Source organism: Vanessa tameamea, chromosome 12 (genome assembly GCF_037043105.1).
Source record: "Vanessa tameamea isolate UH-Manoa-2023 chromosome 12, ilVanTame1 primary haplotype, whole genome shotgun sequence".
In the NCBI taxonomy this organism is placed as follows: Eukaryota; Metazoa; Arthropoda; class Insecta; order Lepidoptera; family Nymphalidae; genus Vanessa; species Vanessa tameamea.
In genome coordinates this window covers 333,992-356,068 of record NC_087320.1, presented here as the reverse complement: position 1 = coordinate 356,068, position 22,077 = coordinate 333,992, and the positions used below count along the sequence as shown (strand labels likewise).

The following is a 22,077-nucleotide window of genomic DNA, read 5'->3' as shown; positions in this document are numbered from 1 at the left end:
CGTTAGATAAAAACATTATTCATAAACCTTGCGATCTGATTTCTGACACCATAGTTTTGTCGATACATAACACTTTTGTAGATAGGTATGAAGGGTTTACTTATACGCCAAGAAGGGCCCGCTATCCGACTGTATCGGAATACTTTCTGCAGGATGTTAGACCTTAGCTACATCGGCACTACCACAACGGAAGTCTCGTCTGAGGCCTTTGTGTATCAAGTCAGCAATTACAGTTATTCTATCAATCCTAGTACAGAATGTCTTTGTGGAAAAATAAATGAATGACTCGACGGAATTTCTGATATATCGCCGTGACTATATGGTAACATTTTCCAAAAATATACTTGCATTAAATTCTCGTGTTTCCATGTTATCTAAATTTCCTAATTTATTTTTATTTACAGGTCTAACTATCGCTCTATCTAATGGCCAATTCTTGTATGCAAATCCCAAAGTGTATGAACGTATTGAGGGCATCCGGCCTGATGAGAAGGAACATGGAAGTGAATTTATAATAGAACCGGTGAGTATTGACTTTAAATGAAGGATCTACTTCTCTCATTGCTCTGGATGATCATATTGACATTAACACCAATTATTATACGACATATCATATGACTTTAGATTTTAAATTTATATTTTAACACATCACACCTCGGTTCCCAAAGTTGGTGGCGCTTTGGCGATGTAAGTAATGGTTATTTCTTCTTACAGGATCAATGTCCATGAGCGACAGACGCCACTTACTTACTTTTGTTTGTTTTCAGAAAGTGAGAGCAGTTGGAAATGGAATGGAAGGTTTACTATTCAAGTAAATGTAATTGTTAATGACGTCGATTTCTACCCTCAAGTTAAACCATTTTCAAAGATGGTCGTGCCCCTCGCTTACTTTAAAATTGTAAGATTATTTAATGAACAGAGTAGATATGTTTATAAATCAATAACATTTATTCGATATAGATGTATCACTTTTAATTTATATAAATCTATGATTATTTGGAACGTCTGATGATTTCACACTTCTAAAAAAACATAAATTAATATTAGGCATACATTCCACTCCTAAATCGATGTCATGACAATAGTGCATATAATAAAATTACACTGGCTAACAAACAATTTATCGAATATAATTTAATTCAATGTTAAATGGCTGAAAGTGGAACCTACTCACCAACTTACATCTGTGATCGGCCATAGATCCCTTATCTTGGCATCATCCATACCGCAAATACATGACTCAACGTTGAATTCAATTATAACCTCTCTTCTTGTAAAATATATCGTGTAGATACCCTTATTATATCACCTTCCTTATCCATTTCAGATACAGCCCGAGTTATCAGAAGAAAATAAAATATATGTAAGAATATCTATCTGTTTTCTACCGTATATAATTCATGGCGTGGAGGTGCTGGTATTCATAATTGGATTGACAATATTGGTATACGCTCTTTGTCAGATGTATCAACAGTAGCGTTGTTTTGGCGTTCAAATAAATAATGATACATAATGATAATCCTCAGGTAACACCGTTGATGGACGTGAAACTTAAAACTTTTGAAATAAATACTGACATGCAATTGGAGATTTAGTTTATAATATAATGAGAGTTCATTTTCCTATGTGGCCAGAATGTTCTTTATAGTCGCAACGCTTAGGAATCGGAGTTGCTCACCTGTTGGTAGTACAATTATATTTATACTTTCTAATAACTTGATTCGAAGAATTCCGGACATAACTGTGATATTCAAAGGACAAGGCAAATTTGGCCGATCTGAATCTAAAGCGAATAATGCGACCAAATTAGCCTTTAGTGAATGCACCAGCGAATAAAATAATGTTGATACTATATTTTTTTTAATAATTATTTTTGCCAATTAAATAAATTGAAAGTGGAACGTTTTTTTTTTTTTAATTTATGTGGTACTATTGATTTTATAATTTACGTTATAGAATGAGGTTTAAAATGTTGCCTGATAAGAAATAAATATATAAAAAATATTTAACAATATCTCCAAATGAGCAATGATAGCATCAATTTCATTGTCAAAATAAATACAAAGTTAATTTGTAATATTAGGATGCTATTAAAAAAGCTTAAAATATGAATGTATTGATTGATAGTACTTGAAAATGAAAAGTAAAACGACCTGTTCAATTCGTCCTCATCAACACATCACCTTAAGAGTTTACTGATGTAAATATCACGTATCACAAATGTACCATTTATTTCATCACTTTCTACAATACATAACAAACCACCCACGAAAAATACTTGCTCATCCTTGTCCCATCCTACGTGTTCTTTCATCCTTAGAAAACATAACCAATTGTGATTTATTCGTTACATCTTCATCTTTCAGTAAACACTTGCATTATTTGAAATCTTTTTTACGCTCGCTATTCCACTAACAAATTCAAGATCATCATTGTTTAATCAATCTTGTTTTACTGTCTGAACCGCAAACACTATGAATGTATCGATGTACCTACTTATTAACTAATAAGAATCAGAGCTACTTGAATCCGTGTATTCTAATGTGGATTCAGACGAGTCCTGATCTGGTATCAAAATAGCGACTGGCGGTGAACCTATAATCGGAGGCATCGGTACTGGCATCGCATAAACAAAATTTGAATCACTGGGAATAGGATCGGGTGTATCTTTTGCACTTTTACATCTGCATTTCTGATGGCATAGAGAGCAGTATGAAAAAAATGCTGGAGTACATGACGGCAAACACACACAAGGCGGGCAAGGCGGACTTCGGGGTGTGGTTGATGTTACTTTTGTTGGAGCTGGCACCAACATTGGCATCGGAGCTGGTACTATGTAATACGGTATTGGAAATATTGATGGCCCAAATATTGACAGTGCATATTGTAGGTTGACTTGTTTTAGTATTTCAGCTAAGAACATAGATAGGATCCATATGTTTTTAACGTTCTGTAACAATATTAATATATAACTAAACTTAATAGTTTAACATATGTTTTATTATAAATGTCTTCTATATTAAAGAAATAAAAGATAAACTTGCTCACGTATGTCATGGTCGATAGGATGAGTATTATTGTATTGTATCGTATATTCCCTTTTTTGCATTATATTTCTTAAGCATTAAAAGTGGAAGCCGCAGTTGGAAATAAAGAGAAACGCATTTAATAGTTGTGCAATACTTTTTCAATTTATGTACGTTTTTATGTATCGCTTCGTCACTTGTATATAAAATACCATTTTCATTAAAAAATACATTGTATGTTATTTTTATAATGAAAATTTAGAGGATCGTGGCAGTATATAATATATATATATGTATCATGGTAATTTTTTTTAAATAAACGAAATAATATGCATGAATTTTAATTTATATTTTATTTCTTTTTGTAATTAAAAACTTTATAAAATTATATGAAATTACTTGAATATCGTTTATTAAATGGATCGAACTTGGTCTTACTTTACCAAATAAGGATCCATACTTTAAAGTGTAAATAAGTGAGTGCCTTATGAAAAATAAAGGCACTATCACTTAATGATATAGAAATACTTTTGCTATTATTATTTCTATATCTAAACCAAATGATTGATCGTTGATCAATTATATTTACCTCGATAGAGTAGCAGCGGCGGCCTCAGGGGGTGGCGAACGGGGCAATCGCCCGGGGCCTCGCGCAAAAATCCAAGCAAAATTGAAATAGATTTTTTATTTAAAACTTTTGTTTTTGATCCCTAATTATTTATTAAGGCTATAAAATAACAGTAAATTAAAATAAAGATAGTTAAATAATTAATTTGTTCAGAACATAATATATCGCGCCTCGAAACACTTGAAGATCGGTTTTTTAATCGCATAGTTCTCGGCCCATGCTTTAATTACAGATTTATAATTATTTCGATGTAAAATATTTTAAAATTACACAAATTTTATTTATTTGTATAACTTTACCATCACTCGTCAAACATAACAAATACCTAAACCAATCATCAGACCTACTTTCGAATCACATACATACTTTTCACCGAGGACGGGGGGCCTCGCAAGACTACCGCCCGGAGCCTCGCAATGGGTAAGACCGCCGCTGTGGAGTAGTATAGCTTTAGTTATTGTTGTCGTATTTAAATATTTATTGATACATGAAAATATGAATTATGAGTTTTCTGTAAAGGAAAGATAGAACTGCCGCTGACTTTTAGAATTTAAATATTTTGGAGAACTACTAATCATCCATACATTTTATTATCCCATCTGTTATAGCACCTAAACAGTCGTCGTAATATATACATACACCTTCAAAATATGCAACTTATACATAGAGACTATATCCGGACTAAAACCATTCGAAAGAATTATAATATCATCAGTAGTTTTTGCGTGACCACTAACCTTCAATCGGTTCATTCGCTCATCTGGCAATTAATTACAAAATAACATAATATTATAACAAAGTTTCGTGTCCATACTCGTATCCTCGTAAACTTACTAGTGATCGATAATGTGATCTTAGTTGATGTGTTTTATTTAAGGTCGCAGTTAATTTTTGAATCCCTACTTTCTCGTATCTTAAAATCTACCCTTCTGAGTACCATATTTAATATTTTAAAGGCACAAGTCACACTACACATAATGCTTTAACCCAAGCCGATTTCCAAAAATCTTTCATTGATTATTCATAATTTCAAATCAGTTTTATTGAGCGTTGAGACATTTTATAACGAGAATCTTATATTACTTATTTACTTTGGCGTTACATATCGATAGTCCACTATCGATAGACTTAAGGTGTTAGCGATAGATTCGATACTCTATCAATAGTATTGTCACGTGTCAATACTATCGATAGTCCAAAACTATCGATAGTACCAATAGTATTGCTGCTACCAATAGTATTGCTTACAGAGAGCAATACTATCTATATAAAGTATTTCTACTATAAGTATTGCACACGGAGCGCTCTCGATATCCACAATTCTGAATAATCTTTGAGGTCAACTACGCTCGTCAAGCTTTTGATAGTTCTTCAACGCCAATGTACTTGTCTTTTTAACCTTGCACTATTGCGCAAGGCTTCAAAAATATGTTTAGACTCATTTGAGTGTTCCCCTCCACGGAAATCTTTAGTAAAAGGCGAAAGATTTATACGTTTTGAAGGGAAACCAGAGTAACATTAGCTTCGAACTGTGGGGAGGTCATTCAATGCGCGAAAATCGAGCCATCGCGATGTAGAAACTCGACATTACGGAACAACGCCATCTAGTGACGTATTATTTAATTAATCTCTTAAACACGTTAATAATTATATCTGCGATCTTATACATATACACATGTATCTATACCTGCAATGAAGGTTAGAAATAAATAAATAAGATTTCGATGTTAGTATTGAAAAAGGAAAACTATTTGAATATGAGATTATCTATACTATTATTATAAATGCAAAAGTACCTCTGCATGTTAAATACGCTTTCGTGGCTAAGTCACTGAACCGAATTTGATGAAATTTGGCATGAAGCAAGCTTAAATCACAATCACAATAAATACATCACAACCATCCTCTAAAACGCGAGCGACGCCGCGGGCGACACTAGTTATCTATCGTTTATTATAAGCGAGTTTATAGAAGTCTGATTCCATACGCCCATACGGCCTTGATATAGAATGAATACGCAAATTAAAAAAAAATTAAACTTATGCTGATCATAAATTAAATTCTTGTTAAACTTTGCCGGAAGGCGAAAAGCTCTTGATATTATGACAAACCAAATCTTGTTATTGTAAAGTAATTCCCTGTCAGAGAATTTTAATTTAGAATTAAATATTTTATGAAAATGAATTATTTGTATTTGTTTTTATTAATGAATTAAATGAAATCAAAAGATTTATTTTTAATAAAATAAACTTAAGCATTATAAGACATCTGTAGTTTTTTACCGTCTTTATTATTCGTCGTACCACGCACACTTAGACATCTTGTCACACGGGAGTCGATCACGTCGAGTACGTAAGTCGGACTCGCGCGCTCGGGGTCCAGCAACGACAGACAATACTTAAATATTTACCAAGTTATTTCAACGATTTTCTTGAATAATAAATAGTGATGAACATGTGTCATTGTTCCTTGCCAAGTTCCACGATTTTAGGTCAACAGAAAGTAAGTACTAAATAGGTTTTGATCACCTTGCGAGAGCGATTGATTTGGTGATAGGAGATACAAGCGGCCGTATCATTTGATTGGGTAGATTTAAAAGTTTTATATTTTCCCGGCTCTAAGGAACCGCCAATCTCAGTATTTGGTATTAATTTCAACGTATACCTCTACGCTATCTTATTTTATCGGACAGTCAGACAGACGGACAACGGAGTGATCATAGGAGAGTTATTTTTTCCTTTAGATATATAGAACACTAAAAATGGTATGTTTAAATTATATTAGAGCAATCATTGTCTATATAATCTGATTCGTGTATGATATTTGTTAACACGATCAAATAATTTAGATAAATCACAGTACAATAGACTTTTGATTTCTCATGCATCGTGTGTCTCTGAGATGGACCATATCCGCATCAATTTAAACGCCAGCAACGCAGCTGCAAGTCATCTGGTGTTGTATCTATGTATCTCTATCTGCGGAGGTAGTTGCTTTCCACAAGGCGAAGGCTCACCTATAAGTAGTTTTTGAAAAGTATCACTTTTAACGAAAAATGAAACCAACACTCGCACTAGACAACCACGGACAATTATCTTTGACCTTCCAGTTCAAATCGGAATGACCAGGTAGTTGAAATTACCTGTGAGGATACGCCTGGGTAGGAAAGGTAACCTCGATGTCCGTAAATAGCCTGACACACGAAAAATGGAAAGGAAAATATTTTTTAACTTCGTTAGTATAGAGATAGTCCTGCAATTTTGGTGTTCGCCTTTGTTTTCAGTTTTAAGCTCAAATAATATCTCTAATATCAAATAATAGATAAATTAATACAGACCGTAAAAACGTCCGAATTAGCTGTCCGTCAACACAACACAACCGATTCTCTTCCCCGATTAAAGTTAAAATTACAAAACTTCCTTTTTATGATGTTGACGTTTTTTATGTGCGTTCAGTGTGTGTAACGAAATGTAATGACGTTAAAGATGTTGCTACAATTTTAATGTATCACAGTTTGATATCATTCGTTTAAATTAATTCGATAGTTGTTCTAAATCTTATTCTATTGTATACTTACTAGTTTTTTATCTGAAGTCAGTAACCTTAACCGGTGAACTTGAGATAGGATTACTATAACTGTCTAAGATAACGCAGTTGGACCATTAATAAAATTATCAAATCAAAATATACGCTAGTAATCGTAATGGTATTGTTCACGATTCTTTGTCTCGTTGATCGCGTGCGTCGTGTTTTAGTGGCTAGCTTAGGAGATCCCGAGGTACTAGGGTCGAAACCTGAACGAGATATGCGCCTGCAATATGTTTATGATCGTATCGGGTAACGAGATGAGTTTATATAAATTTAAAAGAACATATTTATACTGTATATCTCCATAAACTTGTAGTTTAATATTTAAGCGCACGTTTTGTTGTTTTCAATAAGTTATTTTTAATTTTCAAACAGTTGAATCAAGCGAGCGTACGTTGTATTTTTTTGATTCTTACCGTTTATGGGTTTTAATTTTCAGACAATATATGTATGTGTATTTAAAACAGTGTTACCGTCTAGTGTAATTTTTTTTGACAACTAAAATTTGGTAAGTCATTTTTATATATAAAAATTACAATATTTTATACAATTGGTAACTACGTTATCTATTATTTTAAAAAATCTTTCAGAGATAGAAGAAGAAGAATCTATATTCTCGATGCTTACAACATTCGTAGGAAATATTTTCCTCTAAAATCAGTTCTTATCATTGATATACTGATTTAATTGTTAAAGATAACAACTATATTTTAAACGCAAAGTTTTAAAATTTTATAAATGCTTGTGTTAGGATCGAGTTTATACAATAACCGAAGGGTTCTTTATTATTTTTCTTATTGCAGCAGTCTATAATTCTGCCAGAAGTTTGTTTACAAATACGACTGATATTTTGTATTTATTATCAGACCCACGCTCTCAATGGGGTACTTTCGGTAGTGAAAAATAAAGTATAAAATCTGATATAAATTAAAATTTTTGTAGAACTATACTTAAATAGGTATTCTAATTTTGAATCGTAAAAGCACATTATTGTTTTATTATATTAAAATTAAAAGTCGTAATTTTTAATCTGTATATCAAATGACCTTAAACATGAGCCGCTATGGTGTGACGTCATATAGGCAAAAACTGTCAGTTCATTAAATAAGCAGCTAGCTACATATCCATCAACTTTCATCGACTTTATTTATACATATACAGGAGGATAAAAGAGCAAAGTATTACTAGATTTTAACAAGGGGGTTTTAGTAACATTTCAATAATTCTCACATAAATATAATCGACTTTCAGTTGATAAGGATCTCGTTTTGCGACTTACAACCAAACATGGCTCATTCCAATATCATTTATTTATTTATTTAATTCTCGATTCTCCAACAAAAGATACACACTAAATACATATTCTTAAAATTATAAAAGTATCATATTGTTACCGCTACACCAAATCTCCAATCTGTTAATGTCTTCTTGCAATTTATTTACATCAGCGTTTGTAATTATAGGCTTCATTAATTTTAGATCATCGGCAAATAAGAAATAGCTTGCGTGGTGAAAACATGTACTGATGTCATTAATAAATACGTTAAAAAGAATTGGTCCGAGATGTGAGCCCTGTGAAACGCCTGACACCACTTCAAAGATATCAGACCAATGACCACTGATGACAACCTTAAAAGTTCTATTCTGCAAATATGCTTTAAACCAATTGAGAAGCGCTCCACCAACACCAAATTGTGATAGTTTATGTATTAAAAATAAGTGGTCAACTTTGTCGAAAGCTTTGCTGAAATCTACGTATACATCAACAGGTATTCGTTTATCAACATTTTCGGATAAAGCGGAAGTAAAACACAATAAGTTGGTAGTAGTGGTTGGTGGGGGGTGATTTGATGTTTCAGATACCATGATAATCTTTCAGTGATCATCATCTGGCACTTTGATAAACAAATTTTTCTGAAGTTTGAATGCTAGTATTTATTATTTATAATATTAATATTTATAGTTTTTAATTAGTAACTATCAGACACTACGATAGCGTATGCAATTCAATATTTTCCCAAAAAACACCAAATATTTATAGCTGTTAACGTTGAATGAGTGCCGGTCGTACATACACGACTGTAGTTTTTAGTTTTTACCAATATGACGTCACCAAAAGGACAGACAGCGTTTTTGCGGGAATAAAAAATAATAATATCTAAGTACTACACATTTAACTTTGCACATAATATATCTCTTTCCTAAAAATACTATTTTTATATGTTTTTTAAATTCTTAATTTACTCTTTTCAGGTATCTTCACGGATAGTGTTATATGATAGTACACACATACTAAAAATGAAGTGCAAGACTGATGAAACCACAAACCAGAATACGAGTAAGTGATGAGATGGAGATGAGGTCGATAATTCGGTGGCAGGATTCAGTGCCCTTCTGCATAAGCACTGCCACATAATTATCATCCAGATATTCTACCGCCGAACAGCAATACTTAGTATTGTTGTGTTCCGGTTTGAAAGATAAGCGAGCCAGTGTAACTACAGGCACAAGGGACATCTTAGATCCCAAGATTGGTGGGCCAATGGTAATACGAGGAATGATTAGAATTTCATACAGTACTTATGTGTATGGGCCGTGGTAGCTCCCTACCATTAAGTGGCCCATTTGACCATTACGTCTACCTGCATGACGTTACTGACAATTAATAACTAATTCATTGAAATAATCAATTATTATATTTAAGCGTCAATACTGCAATGATTCACGGGCTACCTAGCGATGTAAAAAGTTGCAGGATCAATCCTTACCCCTTGGGCTATTGTCGTACCCATTCCTATCCACCCGAGTGATAAGCTTAAAAGGAGGGTTAATAGGAATATTGGTAATTCCTTAATTAATTTGGGGTATTGCTACTATTCTTTATAAAAAATAAATGTCCGGTTGTTCACTGAGGTGCGAATAAAATGCTTAGTGATGACCAATCTATTGACGATCAAGCTACTTCATCAAAAGCCGTGACCCTAAGTTCTGTCAGCTTCATGTATATGGGAGATACGAGAAAAAAATACAACATTATCGTTTTCAGGGACGTCGCTTGCGTTGATAGCAGTCGGGTTCACATTACTCGTCCTACCTACAGTATCGGTGTTATTGGACCCTCAATACAGAATGATGATATATGTAAGTATTAAGCCAAAAGTCTCGCCCTCGTGCGTCCTTTTTTTAAATATATAAATACTAAAATTAAAAATTAGCAATAGTCAAATTCGTTTAATTGGATTGGTAGTGAAAGAGCGACAAACAGACAGAGTTGCTTTCACATTTACAATATTAGTATAGATTGTAAGGAATGTACAATAATATGAAATGAATATTTATACATAGTATAAATATATGTATATATAATTTATGTATATGTATATATAAATGTATATATGTGGGGCTACGAAGAGCCTTTAATAGCGTTATCTAATACTCTGATGCCGGGTTGGATAACTTTCAGCAAAATGGGCATTTTGGATCGAGTAAAATACCGTTTGTTTGCTTAATAATATTCGTCTTTACTGCACTATCCTCTTAGAGGCACCCCGCATATCTATGCTCGTATTTAAATATTATATCTCGAAAGCCACTGGTCAAAACTGCAAAGTTTAAGGTCAGTTTTTATTTAAATAACAGATAATATTTAATACTGTGACAAATTAATTGAACTAATTGAACATTGAACTTAGTTTTTTTCCGTGAACACTTTATCGTATTTCTACGCTTGACGCTTTAATGCTATTTAGTATATAAATTTCAAAAAGACCGAATCGGCCTTTGAACTCACGATTTATAAGCTGGACAAGAGACCAAATATACAACTCATAAAACATTCGACTCAACAAGTAAAATTTCAATACGGTCTGTTTAAAAGAAGATTGCGTAAGGCACTATATATAACCAACCGAGTAATCTTAATACTCTCTTACAAGCCTTTACAACTTAGCGTTTATTATTTTAAAATATTTATTATTTCAGATGACGAGAATAGCAGTGGGATCTAAGTTCTATAAAATCTTTACACGTGAAAATGCGGGTACCCTGTTACAAGTTTATGTGTTTAACGTCACCAACGCCGAAGCGTTCCTTTCAGGCGAGGACCACAAACTACGAGTAGAGGAAGTTGGCCCTTTTACTTACCAGTGAGTTTCAATGTATCAAAAATTAGGTTTCCTTACTGATTTTTTACTGCCAGAGCAATCTTAAAAGCTATTTCAACGATATATTATATAATACATGTACTTGTGTGTCAAAAAATGTAGCTGTAGTTGTTATTTTTTCAGTTTTAGATCCATCGTCCTCGATTTTTAAAGATGATCAAAGATAGACTGATTTTTTTAGCCCCGAGATTATAGCGCCGCTAACTCGTAATTCTACATCAACTCCGGACTTTTGCTGAGAAATAAACCTATTCGTTTTTATAGATTTAGATCTACTCTGACAAAAGTTAGATAGTAAACTAAACAGTTAATTAAAATACGAAAGCATTTCACAATTCAAGGAAACAATTCAATTCGTAAATGTTATGTTTTACGGGTACCTCTAATTCGTAGCAAATTTATGCTATAACAACGTCATGCAGAATTTCTCCACAAATTTCACAAAAAATTGCTAGTGTCTCTTCATTTAATGCTTTAATTTAATGGCATTTATTGCAGAGAATACCAAAAGAATGATAAGTTCGAGGTCGACGAAGAAGCTGGTGTAATGAGGTACATACCACATACCAGAACAGAGTTCCGACGTGAGCAATCCATTGGCGACCCAGAACGGGTCAATATCACCGTCCCCAACTCTGCAATGTTGGTAGGATTCTTCTAAAGCAATAACTGGAGTGTTTAATGAATACGCAGAACTGTTAACGTTCAAATTGTTTAGATTAAGATTACGTTCAGCATTGACGATGTTAGATCTGGTTACTATCTCTTACCGTACTAATTTATACGGTGACCAGTTACCATCTGGTGGCACAATTACCAGTCCGCTTCCCAAAAAAAAAATCGCAATATACTAAAGCTTATAACATTATTAGCTTAATCCGTGTGTATTTCTCTTATTTTTAGAATATTTACAATTTGTAAATGTCTAAAAATTTTCATTATTATATTTATATTTCAGGCAGTATCATCAATGCTCAGTTCTTACCCATTCTGGACCAAAACCGGGTTCACTGTGCTAGCGGACCGCCTGCAATCAAAGCCCATAATAGACATCAATGTCCACAGCCTCCTGTGGGGCTACGAAGAGCCTTTGATAGCGTTATCTAATACTCTGATGCCGGGTTGGATAACTTTCAGCAAAATGGGCATTTTGGATCGAGTAAAATACCGTTTGTTTGCTTAATATTACATATTTTTACTTTTACTTATAATAAAATAACATTTCGTTTATCTGAATTCACAATATCTTATAAAAAAGAATATATTATAGCTGTACGATCAATCATCTGTACCTACGATGGAGGTGAGCACCGCTCCTCAGGACAAGTTCAAGGTGAAGAAAATCAATGGCAGTCCTGGTTTGAATGTCTGGGGCTACGATAATCCAAGCAAGCGGTATAGTAATAATTAGTACATTTTTTGAATTTCTTAAAATAATTAGCACCAAATTCTAACAATTTTGATACGATTTAAATATTTTCAGCACGCGATGCAACACGTTGGTAGATACGTATGAAGGGTACGCATATGCGCCAAGATTGACCCGCGACGACTCGATCAGATTGTATCGAAGTTCGTTCTGCAGGATGTTAGACCTTAACTACATCGGCACTACGGCCACGGAGATCACATCCGAAGCCTTCGTCTATCAAATCAGTAATAAAAGTTATTCTATCGATCCTAGTACGGAATGTCTTTGTGGAAAAATAAATGAATGCATCGACGGAATTTCTGATATATCGCCGTGTCTATATGGTAAAATTTTCCAAAAATATATTAGTATTAATTTCTGGTGTTTCGATGTTATATACATTTCCTAATTTGTTTTTATTTATAGATCTAACTATCGCTTTATCTAATGGCCACTTCTTGTATGCAAATCCCAAAGTATATGAACGTATTGAGGGCATCCGGCCTGATGAGAAAGAACATGGAAGTGAATTTATAATAGAACCGGTGAGTTGAAGTCCTTAAGTCTTATTGATTGTCATAATTAATCAATCAACTCAATTATTTCTAATGTTAATATAACACTTTACAAAATATTTGTGCTTTTTTATTAATTTATATTGATTTCAAGAAGATGAATGCCGAATAGTAACATGTTCTCTTAGTATGGATATAAAATGCGAAGGTGTGAACGGCATACAAGTATTGATAGGTATGGGAGATGGTTGAGCTGGGTACGATGGTATGGTGTGCAAAAATAGAGTAACAGATCATTAACAGATTTGACTAATTATTAGGACAATACATAGTAGGAAAATTTACTATTATAAGACTAATTAATCAAAAAGTTAAATGGAAAATTTTAAAAAATGTTTCCTCTATTTATTATCTTTTTGTAGTAAAATTGAGCATAATAATAATTAAAATCGAACAAGAAATCATCTTAAGCGAATCAATGTGACTAACTGATATAGCTGAAGGTTATATTATAATCTTACTTAGTGTCTATTTTTATCTCTTAAAATGTATTTCTGTTTGTTTTTCAGAAAGTGGGAGCAGTTCTTAGTGGAAGATTTACTATACAAGTAAATGTAATTGTTAAAGACGTCAACTACTACTATCGAGTTCGTCCATTTTCAGAGATGGTCGTGCCTCTCGCTTACTTTAAAATAGTAAGATACTCTTGAATAAATATTAGTTAAATTACTCGTATTATATCGAAGAAATAGAATTATTCTATATATTCAATTTAGAAAAACAGTATTACACAGTAATTAAGCATTTTGGAGAGTTTTTTTACATTTTTTATATAAAATGTTAGAACAGTAAATTCAACTACCAATAAAATTGTGAAATAAATAGATCTTATATATTTATGGAGAAGTGTTCAATTTGATTGTTATGTTACATTATTATTAGTGAAATTGTAAATAGCTTTCCTAAATATTCGTTTCAGGTGCAGCCTCAGTTAGCAGAAGAAGACAAGAACGATATAAAAATGTCCAACTATCTCCTACCATACGTAATTCATGGCGTGGAAGTTCTGCTATTTATAACAGGCTTGACAATATTGGTATACGCTCTCCGTCAGATGTACCTGCAGTGGAATTGTTCTGCTTACCACAAAAATAATGAGAAGCATAATGGTAAACTACACGATTCACGAGAAGTCAAATTTTGAGATAAAGAAAAGCCACCTGGAGATAGTCATCAAGTTAGTTAACTAACATTATTGTGGTTCTGAGTGGAGGCATTATATTATAGTTGTAATTTTCGAGTATATGATCGGTTATATAGTATCCGATGACGATTTTGTACACAAGCTCACCAGTCAATCCGTCAGTTGGTACTTTAAATATTCTATTATCCAGACGTTAAATTTGTTAGAATATCTTTTATATCAAGTATTGCTGTTTTGTTATAAAATATTCAATGTTTCTATGTTATATGCTGCTTTTGACATTCATTTGGTCAATGATCAAAGTTGTATCAGAACATTTAATAACAATAAAATGTTCTGGCTTTATTTTTGTTTCTTGTCGAGATTTTTTTTTGTGATATTAGTGTTAATACGATCATATAACCAAACTATGAGATAAGACAATACATTACTATAAGTATTTGAAACGGGATATTTACCATGTTTTTTATTTTTATTTGGTGTAGCTTTTTATTTTGGTAAAGCAGTCTCAATAATGTGAAATAAAATAACCATATTAATTTAAAATCTTATAAAGACTATTGTCTTTATAAGATTTTAAATTAATAATGCCTAATTTTATCGTGAAGCAATTGCAGTACATACAAAAACGTTAGTTAATAGCTATTGTAAAGGATAGTAATGTTCCTAGCGATTCTTACATAAATATGAACGTTTATCATTATCCTTTTATTATATTTGTTTCGCGTAACATTCTGATTTCTTTTAACATTTGTTTTACTATAGACATACTTATTAACATAAGCTTCATAATGTCGCTAACTTAAGAAATGCATACATGAAATGCAAAATCAATTCTGATGCACGTCTGAATCTGATGCTTTGTATCCTGTGATTGACAATGACAAAATAATTAGTACTTATTATCAAAATTGATATATTGTGTAACTTTGGTTTATGATACAATAGATTTTAAAAATAGGACATTTTTTTAAATATAAAACCATTAAATATATATCATTAAATTACTTTTATTATTTATCAAAAATATAAATCAAAATTATCAGGTGGTATTTCTAAGCTTCTAATAATACGTATCGGAATCGGAATCGGAGGTATCTGTGTCTGTCTCTGTGTCTGTATCAGTATCGGTATATGTGTCACTGGAAGAAGATTCTTCAGAAGTTTGGTATTCATTCCTCCATCTCTTATTGTCCGTCTTTATCAATTTCTTCAACATATTTACTGGTGGGTGGTCGTGAGCAACGGGTTCAAAGTACGTTAGCGCTGGTACCGCTATCGAAGGCTGCATATATAGTTGTGGCGGAAATAAATTTGTGACATTGGAAACTGCAAAAATATTAGATATTAGAAGACTATTCAATATTGTCAACTTTTTCATTCTTTTTGTTTGAGAGGAACTGACCTTTCATTAAATTCCACATAGACAATTCGTCTTTTGCGTGATAGCTATCGAACAATTTCATTATAAAAAGGGACAACCATAAGACTCGAAACATTTCTTAAAAGTAAAGAAACCTACCTTTTGTTTGGTTTATATGATTGTCCGAAGTCATTGTGTTCTGATGAATGAAAATGTTGCATAAGAGTTTTTAGCCTTTAATCAATTATTCATACATAGAATGGAATTGTTCAGGTGTTTTTTTATGTAACGTGTATATTACTAAAAAAGTTTAATAAAAAATAAAATAAAAAAAAAGCAAAACACAGAAACAAAATAGATTAAAAAAGTAAAACACAACGAAATAAACTAAATATAGCCATTACAGATTATATTAATAAGTAACTGAAAAAGCTTCTGCCGTAGCATAATTCTACAGTGATTGAGTTCTGCGATCTAAAAGAAAACTTAGTTACTTCAAAATCCGACAGCGAAACACTGACTACTAAAATAAACTATTAAAATAACAAGGAACATTATAAACTGCTAACTAAATAAATAGATTGGTTTGCTATTTTTTATCAACAGGTAACACAATAAATTTAGTGTATTCCATTGCATGCATCAGCTTTGATAAGTACATCAACTTTTACATTTTCAACATTCTGGTTCGCTAAGTTAAAAAAAAAAAATTATCCTTTAGTTAATTTCGTTTGACCACTGTATAGGTCACCTCTTTTGAATGATCTATGAAACTGTAGCTGACTATTTATGTATGTATATGACAAATAGAAAAGGCTCAAGTATTGACCCTTGGGAGACACTCATACCTACTAGGACCCAAAGTTATTTTTCTTTTAACGTAAACGCTCTTAATCTATTTTTTAAATAATGATTCGGAAAGTTGATCGCACTTTATCTAATTCTATACTTTACAATTTCCTGAATTACCTCTTACATTATTTTGTTCTTACACACAAATTTTACTTCTTTAGCCGATGCCACGCCAATAAAAACCGAAATTACTGAATATATGGTCTAGTTATTCTTAGTTACCGCCCGGAGATACGAAGTTCGTGTAACTTTTACGTGTAAGCTGTTAGATCCCTATATTTGACGTGTTTGATTACTATTCCTTTGAACTTCTTACTCCGAAAACAGATTAGTGTAATCTAATCTTTGAAGTTAATACCCAAATCGAAATTATTTCTAGAGAACTCACCACAAAATGCTATTCACAAATACTATCGAACGGTAGGATCTAAGTTTTTATTGAGATCGTTTATTTATCCAAGCACAAAAACACAAGGTAAATTAAAAACAAATAAACGTCTACATAATTAACAAAAATTTTCTCACAAATAATTGTTGTATTACAATTTTATTCGTCAAATTTATGAAGAAATTTGAGAAGTATTTTATAATATAATTTGAAACTCAATTTTTATAAAATCAATATGTGAAATTACAATGTTCAGACATATACGACATACATTCATGTCTAATCCTCTTCATCTTGTGACGTTATCATAATAATTAATATATTTAACATAATGTAAGAATAACTGATTTTGTGTAATGTTGGCTTAGGATTTTAACTTTTGTGGCCGCAGCCGGAGCGTTGGGGCGTATATTGCCCAATGTCGGAGGGCCAGAAGCACCGTGCAGACGGCTCTACACCGGCGTGGTGCGCTCGATGGCACTTTACGGTGCGCCGATATGGGCGGACGCTCTGAGCGCTCGCAACGTCGCCTTGCTGCGACGTCCGCAGCGGGCGATGGCGCTCAGGGCGGCTCGGGCGTACCGGACGGTGTCATACACCGCAGCCGGCTTGCTGTCCGGAAGCCCGCCATGGGACCTCGAAGCCGAGATCAACTCGATTGTCTACTGGCGGGCCAAGGCTACAAGAGCAGGCGGGAGCCGACCCGTCCTGCGCGAAGTCCAGCAGTGGAGGGAAGAGGCAAGACATCGCCTTATGGATCAGTGGGAGGATCGGTTACGAGTACCGGATGCCAGTGGGGAACTCGTGGCGGCCATTCGCCCGGTGTTGAGAGAGTGGGTCGAGCGCAAACACGGCCCACTCACGTACCACCTGACGCAGCTCATGACCGGTCACGGCTGCTTCGCCAAATACTTGTGCGAAGTGGTCGGGAGAGAGCCGTCGATGGTATGTCTTTATTGCAACGACGGAGCCGTGGACATGGCTGAGCATACGCGCGCAGAGTGCCCAGCCTGGGCGGGGCCTCGCGCAGCCCTGTTCACGGCTATTGAATGTGACATCTCGCTTCCGGCCTTAGTGCGTAAGATGGTCGCGAGTGCAGAGGCGTGGGGGGCATTACGGGTCTTCAGCGAAGCCGTAATGTCCGCAAAGGAGGAGGCGGAGCGACAGCGGAAGGACGACCCAAACTCCCTCCCGCTGCGTCGACGGAGACCTGGTCGACGGCGCCGCGACCATCTAGGCCGGATGCCTTGACATGGACGAGACATAATTATACCCTAAATGACATAGTGTGGTTGGCAGCGGAATTTTACATCCGCTGCCGCCTAGCCTCCAGTGGCGGAGTCGGAAGGTGCGCCGTAACACCCTGGCTTGCCTTTCGTGGCGAGTCGCCCCTTTACAACGACGGCCGCTGGCAGGGCCGCGGTGGTGAGCCACGCGCTTTCTCGAAGCCCTGTCGCCTTGCGGTGAGGCGGAAATCCGAGGAGGTTTTAATGGGTAGGACGGGGCCTTCTGTCCCGGGAGTCCCACATATCCGTCCCGGTCCCCCTTCGACCGGGCGGAATGCGTAAATGCATTTCCTCCTCGTAAAACAAAAAAAAAGTATTTTAACTTTTAATAATAAAACCCTTCAATATTATCAAATGATTATTAATATTTATCAAAAATAAATAAATATAAAAAGTGACAAGTTGATATTTCAACGAAACAAGTAAAATCAGCATCTGCAACCCAACAAGTGACCAGCAGTAACACTTATGTTTCGTTAGTTGTACTATATGTATAATTATAAGAATAGTTATTGTGCTTTATACATAATATACTTTTTGTATATTTTTTATGTAACGCATATATTTTATCCATGAGTGATACATGAATCATGTATCTATAATAGTATTTGAAATAACAAACAATATATTTTAACTTATTTGAAATGAGACTGACAGATTACTGATCTTCTTATTATCGGATGGTCTAAATATTAATTCTTTTTTTCCATCACTGAGCACGTGATTGGATACACCACCCCTTAAGTACACCTTTTTATGCCGATCTGGTCCACTTCTACGCGTCTCTTTTTCATTTGATATTACGAGCACTTGTTGTTTATTCGCTTCATCGGTATTAGTCAATACTTGCACTGTTTGATGTCTTCTCTTGGTTTTATCTTTTCCTCGAAGTAATTCAGCGACATCGTCATTGCTAATCTTAGTTTCGAATTTAACATCACCGTTTTCCGCTATGTAGCTCAGCATTGGTTTTAGTAACTCGTTATCACTTTCCGAACTTCGAAGACTTCTCCTAAAAATATTTTGTCGTTTACGTTTTCTGAACTTCCTTCTCGGACGATTAGATTCACAACTATCCGAATCCGTCGATTGCTGTGAGGAAGATGAACATATAGTTACCAGTTTTTTCTTTGGTCTACGTCGTGGAGGATTCACATACACAGGTCGAGGTTGAGGATACGGAACTATCACGACTGGTTGTGGAGCTATAATTGGAAGATTAACGGGTGATTGGGAAGGACGTGGTGTTGTTTTTTTGGTCCTAGATGATGGTCCCCGGCATATAATCGGTGGAACAGCTGGAAACGCTATTGGTTGAGGCATTGGTAAAGGAAACGCTACGTGTATTTTTCTTTTAGTTTTTTTCTCTGTCGTCGTCGTCGTTGTTGTTGAACTTTTGCTTTCTTCTGATGAGGATGATGATGAAGATACTGAAGGTCTGAGCTGTGCAGACGGAGCCATCATTGGCATTGGAGGTGGTACTGGATACATAGGCATTGGAAACATCGGTGGTCCGAACATTGACATCGCATATTGTAGATTGACTTGTTTTAGTATTTCAGAGAACAACGTAGACAGGATCCAAATTATTTTAAGGTTCTGTAACAATATCAAAATAAGAAACAAGTTGTAAATTGTTTTTAAGTCTGTAAGTTTACGTATTACAGTCAATTGGTTAATTTAATAGAAGAGCATTGAATAATCACTATTGATAATTAATCAGTCTTGAAAAAAAGTAACACATTTTAATAACTTACATATGTCATTCTTGCTAGACTGATTATTATCGCAATGTTTCTGCGTTCGAAATTGGCTTTTATGCATTCTACTTTCTTACACAATCTCAGCTCATTGTAGCTGCCACAGATGGGAAAAGAGAAAAACATGTTTAGATTGCGCAAGGAATTTTCATTTTGTACCACTTTTATGTATCTAGATTAAAAACATAAAACGCGATTATTTGCTTTATAATATTTTTAAACTACACACGCCGACGACATTGTTCTCTTGTATTTTATACTAAGGCATAATTATAGTTAGTTACTTTGAATAATGGATATAATGGACACTGTAGGACAGGCATAAGTAACATACATTTTAAGCAACATGAAAAATTAATCATAGTAACATAATAAAATTAATAAATAAGTTCTGTCCGTTCGTAGTCGTACCGCAAGACCACTTTGAAATTCGATATTCGGCACATTATTTAACAAAACGCAGGACCTTTTAACGAAAACGATATTCGATTTGAATATCGATTTCGTATAATAGGTATTTTATTGAATATTTTTACTTTTATTTTTAACAAGGAATAGCAAAAACTGTAATTAAATTGAGCACTCTAATAAGATGAAACATGAATATAATAAGTCACGGCGTGATATCGATCTATCTACTATCTCATCAGAGTTCAAAGAGAGATCAGGTACAGCGCTTTTCTTGCTTTTTGAGTCACGGTAACGCAGCACTGTCACGTCTTTAACTCTGGGTTATTACACAGAATTTCTAAAAAACCGCTTTAAGCCCGACAAAGATCAGCTTGCAGCATTACATACTTTTAGTTATTAAATCATCGATGCAGGTATACATAGTATTTGGAATTTGGAGACACTATGTACAAACATCTGATTTAAGCTTTTTGTTGGTACGCGATATATGATCTTGAAAAAAGATTTTCAAATTCTTTAAAAAACTTGACAATTTTGAATAAATAGAAAGTTCTCTTGAATAAATGTGATGTCATCTCATCTTTGTTGTGTTAACTCGTTTCTGTTTAAATCATTTTATGAAAATGTGAGAGTAATTCTTAGTGATATGTACACTGATAAAAGTTATAGTGAGCATTATGACCTAATATCTCAACCTCAATGCGACATTGAAACCAATCTCGTATTGACGTCCACATGCTTTGATGTTTATAAAATGTATAATCGATATCATTTCTATAGAAGACATCCTAATTTTGGGAAATTACACCAAATATTATCCTAAATTCGTTCTATGATCTCAACTTTTATAAAATTTAAGAGTAAAAAAATGTTGAAATATTTCCAAAAATTTCTATAATTGACTGATTTGATTGATATAAAAACAGAAAAATTGGAATAAAAGTTCAGTTAAAATGAAAACATTTATTAAGTACTAGTAGTAGTAAACGAGTAGTATTTTTATTTGCAAATGTATAATTGTGGAATTATTGTACATTCCAATCAAAAAATCCCGCAATTTGTTAAACATTTAAATATAGATGGCAAAATTATCATGATAGTAGGGTTTTGTGCTAGCCCGTCTGGGTAGGTACTATCCACTCATCAGATATTCTACCGCTAAACAGCAATACCTAGTATTGTTGTGTTCCGGTTTGAAGGGTGAGTGAGCCAGTGTAACTACAGGCACAAGGGACATAACATCGTAGTTTCCAAGGTTGGTGGCGCATTGGCGGTGTGAGGAATGGTTAATATTTCTTATAGCGCCATTGTCTATGTACGGTGGTGACCACTTAACATCAGTTGGCCTATTTGATTGTCCGCCTACCTATATCATAAAAAAAAAAACTATTTTCTATATTATCGATTGGCATTTTACCGTTTACCGACCTCAGTGTAAATCTTAATAAATACATTTTCGCTCATTACTCAATGTTTTATAAC

At 34.0% G+C, this 22,077-nt stretch overlaps 2 protein-coding genes and 1 non-coding gene across 3 annotated transcripts; 1 reads left to right on the top strand and 2 right to left on the bottom strand.

Moving 5' to 3' along the window:
* Nucleotides 1–5,051: 5,051 nt before the first annotated feature.
* Nucleotides 5,052–5,170, bottom strand: LOC113401504 (U5 spliceosomal RNA). The gene has a single exon (XR_003369144.1). It is a non-coding gene; the product is annotated as a U5 spliceosomal RNA (small nuclear RNA).
* Nucleotides 5,171–7,423: 2,253 nt separating this feature from the next.
* LOC113401500 (lysosome membrane protein 2-like) lies at nt 7,424–14,716 on the top strand. The gene is made up of 11 exons (XM_026641433.2): nt 7,424–7,491; nt 9,496–9,580; nt 10,289–10,383; nt 11,224–11,387; nt 11,904–12,051; nt 12,364–12,564; nt 12,676–12,800; nt 12,889–13,160; nt 13,243–13,361; nt 13,901–14,026; nt 14,311–14,716. The coding sequence occupies exons 2-11, from the start codon at nt 9,541–9,543 to the stop codon at nt 14,533–14,535; spliced, it is 1,515 nt and encodes a 504-aa protein (XP_026497218.2). The 5' UTR covers nt 7,424–7,491; nt 9,496–9,540; the 3' UTR covers nt 14,536–14,716.
* A 4,289-nt stretch (nt 14,717–19,005) lies between these two features.
* LOC113401494 (uncharacterized) lies at nt 19,006–20,334 on the bottom strand. Its single transcript, XM_026641428.2, has 2 exons — nt 20,182–20,334; nt 19,006–20,023 (listed from the first exon to the last, which is right to left on the bottom strand). The coding sequence occupies exons 1-2, from the start codon at nt 20,308–20,310 to the stop codon at nt 19,055–19,057; spliced, it is 1,098 nt and encodes a 365-aa protein (XP_026497213.2). The 5' UTR covers nt 20,311–20,334; the 3' UTR covers nt 19,006–19,054.
* Nucleotides 20,335–22,077: the final 1,743 nt, after the last annotated feature.

Excerpts from the sequence above, each read along its gene's own strand:
- LOC113401500 (XM_026641433.2), top strand. The coding sequence starts at position 9,541 with ATGAAGTGCAAGACTGATGAAACCACAAACCAGAATACGA. Across the intron at positions 12,052-12,363 it reads TCCCCAACTCTGCAATGTTG|GCAGTATCATCAATGCTCAG; the intron begins GTAGGATTCTTC and ends TTTATATTTCAG. Across the intron at positions 13,362-13,900 it reads GTGAATTTATAATAGAACCG|AAAGTGGGAGCAGTTCTTAG; the intron begins GTGAGTTGAAGT and ends TTTGTTTTTCAG.
- LOC113401494 (XM_026641428.2), bottom strand. The coding sequence starts at position 20,310 with ATGTTTTTCTCTTTTCCCATCTGTGGCAGCTACAATGAGCTGAGATTG. Across the intron at positions 20,024-20,181 it reads GTCTAGCAAGAATGACATAT|AACCTTAAAATAATTTGGAT; the intron begins GTAAGTTATTAA and ends ATATTGTTACAG.